Source organism: Puccinia triticina, chromosome 1A, assembly GCF_026914185.1.
Source record: "Puccinia triticina chromosome 1A, complete sequence".
Lineage (NCBI taxonomy): Eukaryota > Fungi > Basidiomycota > Pucciniomycetes > Pucciniales > Pucciniaceae > Puccinia > Puccinia triticina.
In genome coordinates, this window is record NC_070558.1 from 4351388 (window position 1) to 4365790 (window position 14403).

Genomic DNA, 14403 nt, shown 5'->3' on the forward strand with positions numbered 1-14403 from the left:
ACAAGTGGAGGGGCCAGAATGTGGGACAGAAGGGGAACTATGCATATTAAATCTGGAGGGATTGAGGGAGTGAGAGGGAGAGGACAAGTGTGACAGGGAAGGGAAAGCAGAAGAGGGAGAGACAGGTGACACTGTAATTTCAACAGAACAAGATGATAAAAGAGGGAGTCTTGGCCGTGTGGAAAGAGGGCATTGACAATGCCAAGAAGACCAAGAATAAATCTAAAAGTAAAAGAAAGGTGATTGTCTTGGATGAAGATTGAAGTTGCTTTGAAGTTTTTTTAAATAAATATTTGACATAGCTGGATTACAAGTAGATAGGACTGATATTATAAACAAGAATGTTACTAGAAGTAAATTTATAGTTATGAATGTTGAAAAGTGAAGAGAACAACAGGTGCTGGTGTTTGTTGAGCAAAATTCAAGAAATGGACCTGGCGGTACCCGTGGTACCCGGTGCGGTACTAGGTACCAACTTTGGCTGAAAACTTAGGGGGTAGGGTCTACTTTGACATTCTTTACCTTAGAGCAACTCTACCATGGTCCCTGGCTCAGTTCTGTATTTTTACACAGGATACAGACCACCCAGTGGGAATAGGTGTTGTGACCTGGGTCACAGTCTTCTTGGCTGTGGCTCTCTCCTGTGGAATAGACAATATAGTCTCCTCCACCGGAGACACATTATCTGCATTGACCATCACTGTTACCCACATCTCACCAAGTCCACAAGCCCAAGTCTCCACAATAGGGACCTGCAATGTTTTCCTGTCATACCAGGGCAGTCTATAACTTGCAAAATTCTCTTCAGTTTTTCTAATAGCCATGCGGATTTCATAGAATTAGATTGGGGGAATGAATCCTTTTTCTGGATTTCAGAGTAAAAGAATTTCAACAAACAATGGAGGAATTCCCGTGCAATCTGGGACCCCCACAGATGTTAATTGAGACCCAAAAAGTCCAGCTTTTTTTCAGGGAAAAGTAGCTTTTTGGGCTCTAGATCACTTCTGGGAGGCCCACACATCTCAATTGGAAGTCATCCAATACAGTCTGAGGACATCCCCAGAGTCTCCAAACAGTCATACATGAAGGCTGATTTAGTAAGATTTTCCAACAAAAAACCCCTTTTGAAAAGAATTGCTTTCAGTGCTAGGCCCCATTTGGACGCCCTGTGATACATGATAAATGGCATTTGTCACATGCAACCCCCAGATTAAAAAAAATGGTGGAGACGGGGGCAAACTTTGGGTTCACCAGGGGAGAAAGTGTTGCACTCTCTAGAGAGTGCCAGACCGTAACTTTATCTATGACTTGGTCAGAAGTCAGTTCAATGTGGGTGGGTAACTTGTGTTCAACTTTGTTGGTGAACTTATTAGCAACTATTGTATAAGAGTATGACAAGTTCAGTGCAACTCATCTGTAACTCCTGATAGTATCAGTTTGGATTTTATTCTATCCTTCAGGCATCTGGATTGGAAGATAAGTCATGATGACTGCCAGATACTTACCTAAACTTGTCTGATTCTGTCCTCATTACAGGCCATTTGCGTGATTTGTGAAGATTTTTTTTGGGCTTCCTCATGGACCATATTCAGCCACCTTATTCACATGAGCTATTTGGATGCAGATGTGAATTATCTTGTTTCTCCCTATGACCCATATTGTTTGTCTCCTAGTGGTTTCCTGCAGCTGTTGCTTGACCATGATGACCTGGAGAGTGGGTGATGGTGCCCATTCAGGGGATTGGGGAATCCTCTTGGTGGCATGGTTTTACTGGCCATTGAGGAGACACACCCCCTTTGATGGCCAGTACAGCCCAGCCATCAAAGGGAGTTGCACCCTAGTTGCATACTACATTTCCACCTGTGAAATAGGCCAGCAATGTCACATGAAGATCCTGTGCAACATTGTCACCCTGATGTTCGCCCAAAAATCAGGGTGACATTCATGCCCAGGTTGTGCCTGCCATCAAGAGGAGTTGATGGCAAGTACAACTTGGCCATTGATTTGGATGCAGACTCCCTTTGATGGCCGGGTTCCACTGGCCATTGAAGGGAGCACACACCCTGTTTGATGGCTTTTGAAACTCAGCCATCAAAGGGCTTAGATGGCCAAGTTTTAACAGTCATCAAACAGATTTTTTACTTCCTTTGATGTCCGGTGTGGTGTGCCAAATCTGTTTCAAGTGTCAAATTACATAAAGTGAGGGTTGAATACATGAGAAGGAGATATATTCTTAGATTTATTATTGCATAATTAGATTCTGAAGGTCATTTAACCCCTAGTCACTCACTTGAACCACTAGGATAGCTCCACTCAGTCAAAAGTTATTTTGGTTAAATGGTTTGTGACAGAACATAATCAAATACTATAGAATTATATTTGGTAGTACGTAGTATAGAATCAGGTACAAGCACATAGTTAGGGTGTAGTTTCTACAGGTGCGCACACGTACCCCTGTATGGTCGCATGACATCATCAGTCACATGTTGGATCACATGTTTATCAGAAGGCTCACTAGCTAAAATCCCTCAACGGAAGCTTCCATGCAGCAAAAATCCCTCACAGGAGAAGCCAAACCAGCATAAATCCCTCAACTGACTTCCCCACCAGCAAAAATCCCTCACATTTCACTATATAAGGAGCCCTTCCTCCCCCCTCATTTGAAATCAGCATGTGAATAGCAGCCATCAACCAACCAGTCACTCACTCATTTAACAGTGTGATCACAAACATCCACTCACCCAACACCTGTGATCATAATCAGGTTCTTAAATAGCTTGTGTCATTGCACATCATCTACATTGTTTGATCTAAGTCTGATAGAGACTACTACACATAGTGATCTCTATCAAGGTTTTGCCACAACAAGAAATAAATTTTGTTGTTAGAATCCTTGTGTAGTACAATAGAGGGGCAGGTCCTTCAAACCACCCGTAACATAAATATTGCTTAACTGCAAATATCATATTTGTTATCTCCCCCTCACAGAACTGCCACCCGTCCCAAAGGAGTTCTCACACCGGTGCAACCGGGCTATCAAAGGGAGGCTGCCTTCATTAATTGTCCGCGCTGTACCAGCCATTGCGGGAAGTTCATACTCCCTTCAATCGCTGGGCTGCAGTGGCCATCAAAAGGAGTACACGCTCCCTTTTTGCTGGTACAACTCTGCCATCAAAGGGAGTGGGGGAGTGGAAAATTCTCTTGATGGCAGGGTTGTACCCGCCATCAAGGAGACACACTCCCTTTGATGACCAGTAAAACCCGGCCATAAAAGGGAGTTGCCTGCTAGTTTCATCCTACAGGTCTATCCGTGACATAGGCCATCAATGTCACATTAAGATCCTGCTCGAAATTCTCACCCTCATGTTTGCCCAAACATCAGGGTGACATTCATGGCCAGGTTGTACCCGCCATCAGGAGGAGTTGATGGTGGGTACAACTTGGCCATTGGAGGCAGACTCCCTTTGATGGCCAGGTTGTACTGGCCATCAAAGGGAGTACACACCCTGTTCAATGTCTGTTACAACTCAGCCATCTAAGGGCTTTGATGGCCGAGTTGTAACAGCCATCAAACCAATTTCAAACTCCCTTCAATGTCCAGTGAAAAACAGCTATTGAAGGGATTCTGCATCCAATTTCTGAGCTATACCAGCCATTGGGGGGATCTCACACTCCCTTTGATTGATAGGCTGTATCTGCCATCAAAAGGAGTACACTCTCCCTTTGATGGCTGGTGCAACTCTTCCATCAAAGGGAGTAGGGGGAGTGGGAAATCCTCTTGATGGCTGGGTTGTACCAGCCATTGAGGAGACACAATCACTTTGATGGCCAGTAAAAACTGGACATTGAAGGGAGTTTCCCACTAGCGGCATCCTACAGGTCCAACTGTGAAGTAAGCCAGAAATTTCACAAGATCCTGTTCAACCATTTCCACCCTGAAGTTTGCCCAAATTTCAGGGTGAAATTCATGTCCGAGTTGTAATTGCCATCAAGAGGAGTTGACAATCCCATCAATGACTGGTATAAATCAGCCATCATAAGCAGGTTGCATCCAATTAACCAGCGCTCTTTACCATCCATGAGGAGAAATTCACACTTCCTTCATTGGCTGGGTTGTAGCAGCTATTGAAGGGAGTACACACTCCCTTAAAATGCTGTTACAACTCTGCCATTAAAAAAAGTGCAGACTCCTCTTGATGGCAGGTTTGTGTTGGCCATTGAGGAGACACTCCCTCAAATGGCCAGTACAACCCTGGCATCAAAACTCTGTCAAATGAGGTTGGCAACAATAGTGATTCCAAGACCACACTTGTTCACACACTTTATAACTTAAGGTACAATCCTGGATAAGGTAGCCACTACTCAGGTCTGGTGATGATTAACTGTTAAACTGTGGAGCCCAGGGGATCATGTGTTTCCAGTGGTCAGGCAATTTGAAAAATTGATGCTAATTACATCACATTTGAACAATGTTCGGCCTGAACACAATTTTTGCAACACGCTAAGCAGGTAAGAGATGATTATGGTGTCTTCCACCTCCTCCCACTTTAGGTTTATCTGACAGAGAAGTTGGATTGTACCACCCTGAAATGATAACCAGGAGATGCATACATCTTGAGGTCCCCTTGTGGCTTGATCAGTTGAACCTGCCTGGTCACAGTGAAGTTGACCAAGATTGACCTGTTCTGATGGACACATGAATTTCAGGATCCTCAGCTGGAACAACCATGGAATGTTTTCTGGGTTGAGTCAAGCTGGAGTTGAGCATTGGGTGAGGTGAAGTTATAAAATTTGACATGAGGTTAGGATGGAAATGATATCAGCCTGAGTTGAACATAACATCACTATTGACACAAGCTTAAGTGGTGTATGTTGCACACATGTTGCATGCTTGATACCCGCCAGGGTTGCTGAAGGAAGTTACGGTCTGGCACTCTCTAGAGAGTGCCACACTTTCTCCCCTGGTGGTTGTGTGTCATAAATTTGCCCATCTACCATGTATACTGGGGTGTCCAAACAGGGCCCAAGTGTCCATTCACAGAAGCAAGTGAGGAACATGCCACTTTAGGCAACTCAAGAACATTATAAATTGGGGAATTTTTCTTTACATATGTTACGTAAATTACAAATACCCATGGAGTTTCTTGACAACATATAAGCTTACAACACTTATACAAGTCACAGGAAGTAGAGCACCACCAAGTCCATAAAGGAAAACAAACACCGCACCAGATTTTTTTTTGACAAATTAAAATGACCAACCAATATTAACTTAAACCCAATCAAGAAGCCCATGGAATACGAAAAAAGGAAATCAAGGCCAAGATTGAGAGCTACCAATGATTGGGAGTTTCTTCCATTATTCATCGGTTGCTGAGCTGGTAGTATATGCAAATACAGCATCCAAGCCTAGGATCTTTGTTTCTAGATGACGAAGCAATGAAAGCTTAAATTCCCGATCGAGTGCCCGCACCAAAAAAGAAAAAAAGGTTTGCAATTGTCAAAGCCATCAATCAATTAAAAAAGAATGGAATGGGAGATTTGAAATAAGTTGGGACTTACAGAGTCAATGTTGGAGCTTTTGATGGTGATTCCTTCTCCGACCATGTAAGGAGAAACAGTGACGATCAAGATATTGAGGATCGGATTGTCCGAGACTTGGTTGAGGATCGAAGAGATTATCGCAGCTCCTCCTTCGATCATCAATCGATTGATCCCATTCAATTTACATACTTCTAAAACTTTCTCTAGATCTAATCCTTCTTTTGCTTTGACGTCCTCTCGTTTTTTTTTTCAGTTTCGAAATAGATGATCATCAGGGAAAGAAAACAAAAAAATATGCATGAAAAGACGAGGATGAGCGAGTGACAATATGAGGATATGAGACAATAATTTGAAACACACATGCATTCATTCCGTTAGTGATTGGGATGACCCGAGCACCAGCGGCTTCCAATTCTTGACGTTTCTGCAAGGACATTGCGCTTCTGGCGCATATCAGCCAGGGTTGTTTCCCGGTTTGATTTTGGTAATTCTTGATCAATTTACAATCCGCTGGAGTCCGTAGAGCGGTGTCTAAGACGATCGGTTGTGGTTGATTGGCCAATGGGACGGTGATAGAAATGTTGCGGACTGTAAACAGAATCATATTCTCATAATCAATCTCCAGGTGATTTTGAATAGAAAATGTCTCTATCAGTCTGATTCAATATCTTCACCTGCATACCATTTAGTTGTGGATCATCGTTCAGCACGGTGCCGATTCCAACCATTATTCCATCGTGTCGGGCGCGCAAACTGCAGAAGGATGACACTTTCAGGGGCTGAATTTGGGTGGTCGAAAATGAGGGATGATGATAGTACTAACAGATGGGTCATCTTCATCGACTGGTTCCCGCTCAATCTCAACTGTTGTCCATCTGCGCCGGCGATCTTTCCATCGATAGATTGGGCATAAGTCAAGGTGACGAAGGGGCGTTGATTACAACCTGGACAGGCTAGTAGATCGATTGGCTCGGTCGTGCTCGGCGGCTGCGACTGGGATGGGAAGTTGGAGTGGCTGTAGACCTGGTCCAGGAAGTCTCCGATCTCGCTCGATGTCGTAGTTGTTGATAGGGATGATAAGAGACCGAGCATGGCGATCGGCTGGGTGCTTGTTTGATTCTACTGGAATCTCAGGGACAGGCCGATACTAGGTTAACAAAGCCACTCGAACGGAGGTCCGGGGGACCCGCGCGGAGCGCGCTATCCCTCAATTTTGGCAGGAGCAGAAGGGATATTCAGTGCAAAAAATAAAAATACAGCCCTATAAATTGTAATAAAAACAATAAAAGAAAACTGAATCGACAGTCTTGTAGCCTTGATAAATGCGCAAATTTTGACCCCTGTTTCAGCCTCTCAATCCAAAGACTGCACTCCCTAGTGGCAAAAGTGTTCAGGAATCTGGTCAAGGAAGCAAAACAAAACTCCAAACCATGTCTTAAGTTTGGAAGATCCATGTGTGGATCCACATTTGGCCAGAGGGAAGCACAGTGGTGATCTTAGCTTTGTACATACAACGTGTCAATTTACATACAACCTAGAAAGCATGCAGATTTTTTGGTCCACAAGATCTACAAGCAATACAGCCTTGTGAATCCTTGTGCAGATCCATTTCTTGAGAAGTCACTTTTCAAAAATTTATTAAAAATACATTGAGGGTGATACAAAAATTATGAGGAGACAGAATTTTAGAGGAGATGTCAAAGGGTCAGCAAGATGTGGCTCAGACCTTGGCAGGCGCTGGGGGCAGATCTATTAAAAAGTTAGAAAACCTTACAGCCATTTGCTACTTTCTGCTCCCCTATAAAATTGGGGGATAATATGGAAGTCCCTCCCGGCAGGAGGGGCCGCTTCGCGGCCAGCCACAGCGAGCCTCCCACCAGGGGGACTTGTGTTAAGTTAGGGCTGATATAAAGGACGGATTCACAATCCCCTGAAGCTCCCAACTTGATCCCGGATGTGAGCGGGTTGGGTGGGCCCGCGAGATATTGGCAACCAGGGCGCAAGGAGAGACAGGTTTGGCCAATACCCAGGCTGTTGGTTCTGCTGCTCCTGAAATCATTTCCCCTTAACTTTTGCTTGGGACTCAAAAAACCACATGTTCAGGTCCAGATCTCATCCGGTTGACTTGATCCTCTTGAGAGAATTCAACCTTTTAGCATGCAGAATCAACTGAAAACCCAAAAAATTGAAGGAGCTTGCCGGTGTGGTGGTATAAATAGGCGGGCTGTCAGAGAATGCTCACAAAGCAGCATGGCCGGAAAGCGCGGGCAGCTGAGCTCATTGGAAAGCTTGTGCATTCCTGAGAGAGGAGAAAAGCACACGTGCTTATATGCTGCTGAGGGAACCTTGAATGTACAACCAAACAAAATCACGCAGAAAGTCATTGGGCGGAGGCGGGTGCGGACTGGGGGACAGACACGGGTGCAGGGAACCGGGGTTCAAGCCACAGCCTAGACAAAGATTTAGCTGAGAGTCGGAGTAGGACTGCGGCGTATCAAGCGCACGGACGGACTGGTAGCGGCGCGGGGTTAGGCAAACTGGGGCGGCGGAAGCGGACATCATCAGCGGATGATGTTGGGGTGGAAGCGCCGGGTAGAGACTAACTCCAGAGGCTAGTCGCGGGGTGCAGGAGAACAGGCGTCAGAGATGTGCTAGGCTGGGAGGTGATGCAGGCGGAGTTTGTTAGTGCGGGAAAGGGGGATGCAGACAGCGTTGGGTGGGAATGGAGGACGGCGGGGCGGAGAGAGTGGGGGATATGGAACTTTAGGGGACGGCTTTTCTCTCAGTGTCCTGGCATTGTACTTACTACTCTTACGGTACCAAAATTGTAGTAGAGGTTTTTGTGTGTCACTTACGGATTACAAGCGTGCGAAGAGTTTTTACCTACCCTAAAATCATACCTTTGCGGAGTTCTTGCATGCGGAAGCAGAGTAATTGAACCCTTTGTGGACTGGGTGGATCGTATCAGACTCACGGAGGAGTGCTGAAGGGATTCATACATTGCGGAGTTTCAGTGTTGGCTACCAAACAAGCCCAGAACTGTTCTAGAAGGAAGGCGGACATTCAACCTAAACTTTACGTCCCGCTTTCTATTTGACACCAGGTACCTCTATTCCATTCCCACATGCTAGTGATGTCAGAAGTTTGTCTGGGAACACAGCTGATTAAGTATGGCATATAAATACTTTGCTGAGTACTTGAGGTGTTCAAGTTGAAATCATAAAATCATAAAATCATAAAACTTTCAAATGATGATTTTATGTGTATGTACCATTTTAGAAATGTTGCTCTAATTTGAGTGTTTGGGTGTATGTACATATTTTTTTCATCTAATTAGAGTTTTCTGATTTTATGGTGTTATGATTTTATGAAAGTCAACTTTGAACACCCTAACTCCAGAGCAAATCCAAAATCTGCAACAGTGCAACACACATCCCTCTTCACGCACAAATGGCCCAAAAGGGTTTTCCCAACCACCAGTTGGCTGGTCATCTAGTCTAAATGCCCTATTACTATTTGGGTATTTGGCTGTTGTATTTGTGCATCTTAAATGTTGTGGTTTGTTTGACTTGTGAAAACTCTTGCAACAGGGATTACAACACTTGATTTGACACAAACCATCATGACCTTTCCATGATGGGACAAGGACTGATTTAAAGTTCTTTTTCCAGTTGTCCAGTTTAATTGCTTCAGCGTCTACATCTCTTGAAACAATGAAGGCTCATAGCAAGGGTGTCGGTGACTGTTGATGCATCTAAACATGCAGTTTTTGCTTCGTGTAATACATGTGGAAGATCGAACGGTAAGTGTGGAAGATCGGACGGTAAGACCTAGTTGCTGCTCCAGTCAACACCTGATCAAATTTCAGATAGATTCTGACGGGCTTGACAAAGAAAAAAAAGAAACAGACAAAAACAAAAAAAACTGTTAGGGGCAAGGAAGGAGCAAGAAGACAACATGTTGCCCAGATATCATCGTGTGTCAACTTTCGATAATGTCTAGATAGGCGATGGAAAACATGCTGTTTGGTAAAGTTTAAGTGTGTTTAAATGGGGACAACAGCAAAGACGATCACAAACCAAACCACCTGCAGCCTGTTCCTAGTAAAAACTTCGACAAGAATGATGTGCGAATCACAGGCCAACCAGGGGCATTAAGTGGCCGAGGGACAAAAGCCGGGGCAAGAGAAGCTTGTACAGGACGAATCACACAACAGGTGTACTGGTTTTTTTGTTTCTTTCTTGTGCGAAAACGGGAAGTAGCAGTTAAAAAAAGGGGGGATGAGGTAACAACGTGTCCGTATACATGTCAAGATAGAAGAGTGTAATGAGCGGACTGGAGGGGGTTAGATCTTGTCAGCGTCTGCAGCATGGATGATGATGATTTGTTGGTCTTCCGCGAGTTTCTCGTCAGCAGGAATAGCCTCATAGGCGGGAGGGACGGTGGCAGCGGCTTCGGAGGCCTCGAGTCGACGACGGAGGAGAGTGGAGACGAGGGTGGAGAAGACTAGGAGGACGAGGGCTAGAGGCAGGCCGAGGAGGAGGACGGCGAGGGAGGAGCGGGCGACCATCTTGACAAAGCATCTCATCCTGTGACGGAAGGCGGTGACGGCCGAGTGGCGCACGGTAGGCTGCTCGGACGATGCGGGGGCCTTGGTGGCGGCAGCCAGCTCGACCGGCTTGGCCTTGCTCTTAGCGGCAGCACCCTTGTTGTTGCTGTGGTGGTGATGGTGGTGCTTGTGGCACGGCTTGCGGGCCCGGGTGCCGCTCAAGAGACCGGAGGCGTGGGCGGCCATACCTTGCATGGCGTTGCTCAACGCATGGAGGGTCGATGCAAGCGAGGCCCGGGTAGTGTCGAGAGCTGCGTCGAGCATACCAGCGGGGGTCATGCTGGCGCTGCTGCCGAGGAGCGACGGGTCTGGTTGGGGGTCAGAGAGCGCCTCGGGGGCAAGGGTGGTCACAGTGGCCACCTTGGTCGGGTCGGCTTGGTCGGGATGAACAATCAAGTGAAGCAGGTCAACCGCGGGAAGATCGGTTTCAGAGAGGGACATTCCATCGACTTCCAAGATCTGCGTGAAGAGTGTACGAAAAGGGTTATTCGATGAAACGAAAGGCCGGTGGAGAGTTCAGGATGGGATCGTACCTTAATTCCGATGGTCACCTTGTAAGCTTCAGCTTGCACGGGGGTGGCATCCTCTCGCATGGCCTCTATGACCAAAGGCTCTTGAGTGACGCTGAGCATGGCAGCGACGATGCCCTCAGACATGTATTTGTCGGCAATGCTCAAGACCTCAGGAGGGGTGAGTCCGAGGGGTACGAGCGGACTGTCCTTGGGCATCTTGAGCATCTGGACCTGTTTCAGCTTGACGCTGACCTCCAGAGGACGTGCGCCTGGAAGCATGGGGAGAGGGTGGCCATTGACGGCGACGGATTGGTTGCCGAGCTCGACTCGGATGAGCAGGTGCGAGAGTTTCTCAAGTAACAAGGGCTTGGACTTGAGTTTGTCTGCGATCAGGTCCTCCGTGCGGATCACGTGGATCAGGATGCCGTCGTGAGCGTTGCCGGATTGGAGCCCGGAGAGGGTAGCGACGGTGGTTGCTGAGGTGGTGAGCGGGGATGGGGCAGCCCAACTAGAAGCTGAGGACGGCCAGGAGGGATCAACAAAAAAAAGATGAGCAGATGTTTCCAATCGGTCAGGGGAGAATCAGAGAGAGGGTAATCACCAGTGAGGGCAGCCAAGAGGAAAGTCAAGTAAGTCGACCACATGGTTTAACAAGTGTTGAGATGCAGATAGGGCGAGGATGCTTGGGTCCGAAGTTGGGTTGGCTGATCAAGGGGGGAGAGATGGACGAGCGGAGGGGACGAGGAGGCTGGTTGGGGGCTGTTTTATAGACTGGCAGCGGTTGCCTTCTGCTTGACGTGGGTATGGGTATGTATGTAAGGTTATGTGAGGCTATTGAAAAAAAAGGTTTTATATATCAAATTCTATATGGTTGCACGGGAATGATGATGGCAAAAACAGGAGAAGGTTCGAGGGAGGACAAGCTCTGGGCAGTTATAGCGAGTAGGGCGACGAGCAGACGGAGTCCGGAGGCAACGAGACGGATGGTTAAATATGTATGTCTTCTTGGCGACTTCTATAGAACAAGTAACCCTGGTTCCAGTTGCCGGGGGTCTCTGGCTGGGGCTGTAACAAGGGTCTGAGGATAACAATCCTTGTCCTTGGCAGACGAACGATCGGGGTAAGGGAAGGAGCTCGAGGGCTTCAGGTGAGAGCGGAGGGGTTATTTATGTATGAGCTGGAGAGGCAACGGAGGGCTGTGTATACACTGAGGGCGACTTGGCAAGAAAGCAATGTGCTGAATGTTTGCGCTGTGCCTGGGGGGACTGGAGGCTGGAGAGACGGGAGATTTATAAGGTGAGGCTATCAGGATTCAGGATGGAATGGGGGAAAGAGGCTCTTTGTTTGTGTTCTAAAGCTGTAGTACAGACGACGCCCTACACTTGGGGGCTGTATCGATAAGTTCTTGAGCTTTCGAGCATGGAGTTAAAAGTTTCGGATCAGTTTTCCGAAAAAATGAGCAGCTGATCTAAACGAAAAGCGGAGTTCTGTCCTCATTGGAGACCATCTTTCTCCTGCCAGCCGGTCGTCAGGCAGGTCGAGCCGGAACCAATGGCAACCGACAGACCAACCAGCCTGCCACACCCATCGTCCAATCCAACGAGCCGCCATGGTCGGTCCAGGATCGATCCGGATCGTTGTTTGGTCGCCATACCCAGTAAAAAAGTGTATTACAGCTCGGCGAGAAGAGTGCCTTCCCCACCCTTCGTCGCCCCTGGCAGCCATCAGGCTGGCATGGCCCACGCGAGCAGTAAGTGCTATGCCAACTAACCAAACAGCGCCCCGTGATCGATGACCTGCCGACGGAGCAGATGGTAAATACTGCCAAGTGGTTTGTACAGTGACTGGCTGCCAAGCACTCTTCCACTCTTTTCCAAGCCATAACTGTATGTGTGTATGGATACATGGGATCTGTCTGGTGACGTCACACTCATCGCCAAAACCTCTTGAGTCTTGATCAAGCCAAAATCCATGCACACAGCCAACCCACAGGCAAACGCGCAGAGTCTCGCAGAGTACGATAATGATAAGAATTGGGCAGTTTATTTGTCTTTCAAGCCCTGCAGTGGGCACATACTCTACCCACCCCACAGCCCACAAACAAATGACATCAATCCGTTTAGCCATGTGAAAAAAGTACACTTCAATACCAGAGAAGGCTTCTAGCTTGCTGTGGATGCATTCTGCAGAGGAGGTGAGGCATTGCAAGTTTAAAATGAGAAAAAAAATCATTTGATTACTGCTAATTTGGCAAGCATAATGAGTAATGGAGGACTTCACTGTTTAATCTAGACGGACAGGCTAAACCTTCCTGGCTGGTGAAAATTGATTGAGATTGAGTTTTCACCAGCAAACAAGGTTTAGCGGCCTCCTCTAAATCAAGCCTTTTACATAGGCAACAGGGAGTCCTCCAATCACTTGAGTGAGTTCCACCACAAAGTTACTCATAGACAAAAATAGGAACTAGTAGATGACTTCCAGTCACAACTGGGACCCTCACAGTTGTGGATATAGACCCAAAAAGTCTAGATTTTCATAGGGAAATCTAGCTTTTGGATCACCAGATCACTTCTAACAGGCCCTCAGATCTTGAAGGGAAGTGGAGGACTTCTCATCAATCTGGGAACCCCTTCCAGACCTAGATCTGCGGCTTCCCCGGATTCCAGCCCCGCCATCTCAGCACTGGCCAAGTTGGGGGGGGGGGGGGGGATTGTTTAGGTACCCGCCTGCCACCCCACCAAAATTATGGACGCCTGCACCTGCACCTGCTACCTGTTTAGTAAAACGGGTACCGGGCAATGAGTACCTGTTTGCCATCTCTAACAGAAACACTACAGTTATTTTCAAGATTCTCTCACGCAAGAATCCAATTTTTAGGCATAATCTCTGCTTGCAACTTCAGATTGGCAGTGTGTGGTGCAGAATGATACACTCAGATTCAGCTTGAAGTTTATGGTGCAGTAGACCAATGTAGAGACTGTAAAATGAAGATGTGTCTGGTGAGAGTCAAACTCACGACCTCAGCTATGCTGAGACACATACTAGAGTGCTGCCTTTACCAACTAGGCTACAGACACTTGTGGCTGCCAGCTGGGTGGTTGGTTGGTAGTGCTCATGGGTCAATCCAACAGCCCTCCATACTGTGGTGATACATCATGGTAGCAGACTAACAGACAACTCAACACCCCCCCTTGCTACATGATGGGAAGTGGGGATTGACCCCAAGAGAGAGTGGGAATGAGACCCAGGAAAGATGATCAGCGTAGGGATTGAACCCGTGATCTAGATGTAGGCTTATAGCGGTTTGCGTGGTCTTACAAGTAAGCATTCACAAATTCATCAAGTCTCTATTGTAAGCGAGTAGCACTCAGGTAGCTCTGGGCTCATAACCTGTAGAGACTGTAAAATGAAGATGTGTCTGGTGAGAGTCAAACTCACAACCTCAGCTATGCTGAGACACATACTAGAGTGCTGCCTTTACCAACTAGGCTACAGACGCTTGTGGCTGCCAGCTGGGTGGTTGGTTGGTAGTGCTCATGGGTCGATCTGACAGCCCTCCATACTGTGGTGATACATCATGGTAGCAGACTAACAGACAACTCAACAACCAATGATGAATTCAAGATGTTTCAGGCTTTTCAAGACCAAGAGGCGGACCTCTTATGTTCAAGGTTCAACTCCACCTCCACCTCCGCTTCCACCTAATTATTATCCCAGTATTCCAGATTCACAACTCTA

The 14403-nt window shown here is 46.9% G+C and overlaps 2 protein-coding genes across 2 annotated transcripts; both read right to left on the bottom strand.

Annotated features, from left to right (window-relative positions):
* Nucleotides 1–5359: 5359 nt before the first annotated feature.
* PtA15_1A502 (uncharacterized protein) lies at nucleotides 5360–6636 on the bottom strand (the record flags this gene model as incomplete). The annotated part of the gene is made up of 5 exons (XM_053165537.1): nucleotides 5360–5446; nucleotides 5563–5768; nucleotides 5905–6132; nucleotides 6227–6297; nucleotides 6368–6636. 5 exons carry the CDS (start codon nucleotides 6634–6636, stop codon nucleotides 5360–5362), a joined length of 861 nt encoding a protein of 286 aa, XP_053016718.1.
* A 3253-nt stretch (nucleotides 6637–9889) lies between these two features.
* Nucleotides 9890–11309, bottom strand: PtA15_1A503 (uncharacterized protein; the record flags this gene model as incomplete). Its single annotated transcript, XM_053165538.1, has 3 exons — nucleotides 9890–10612; nucleotides 10687–11180; nucleotides 11267–11309. The coding sequence occupies 3 exons, from the start codon at nucleotides 11307–11309 to the stop codon at nucleotides 9890–9892; spliced, it is 1260 nt and encodes a 419-aa protein (XP_053016719.1).
* Nucleotides 11310–14403: the final 3094 nt, after the last annotated feature.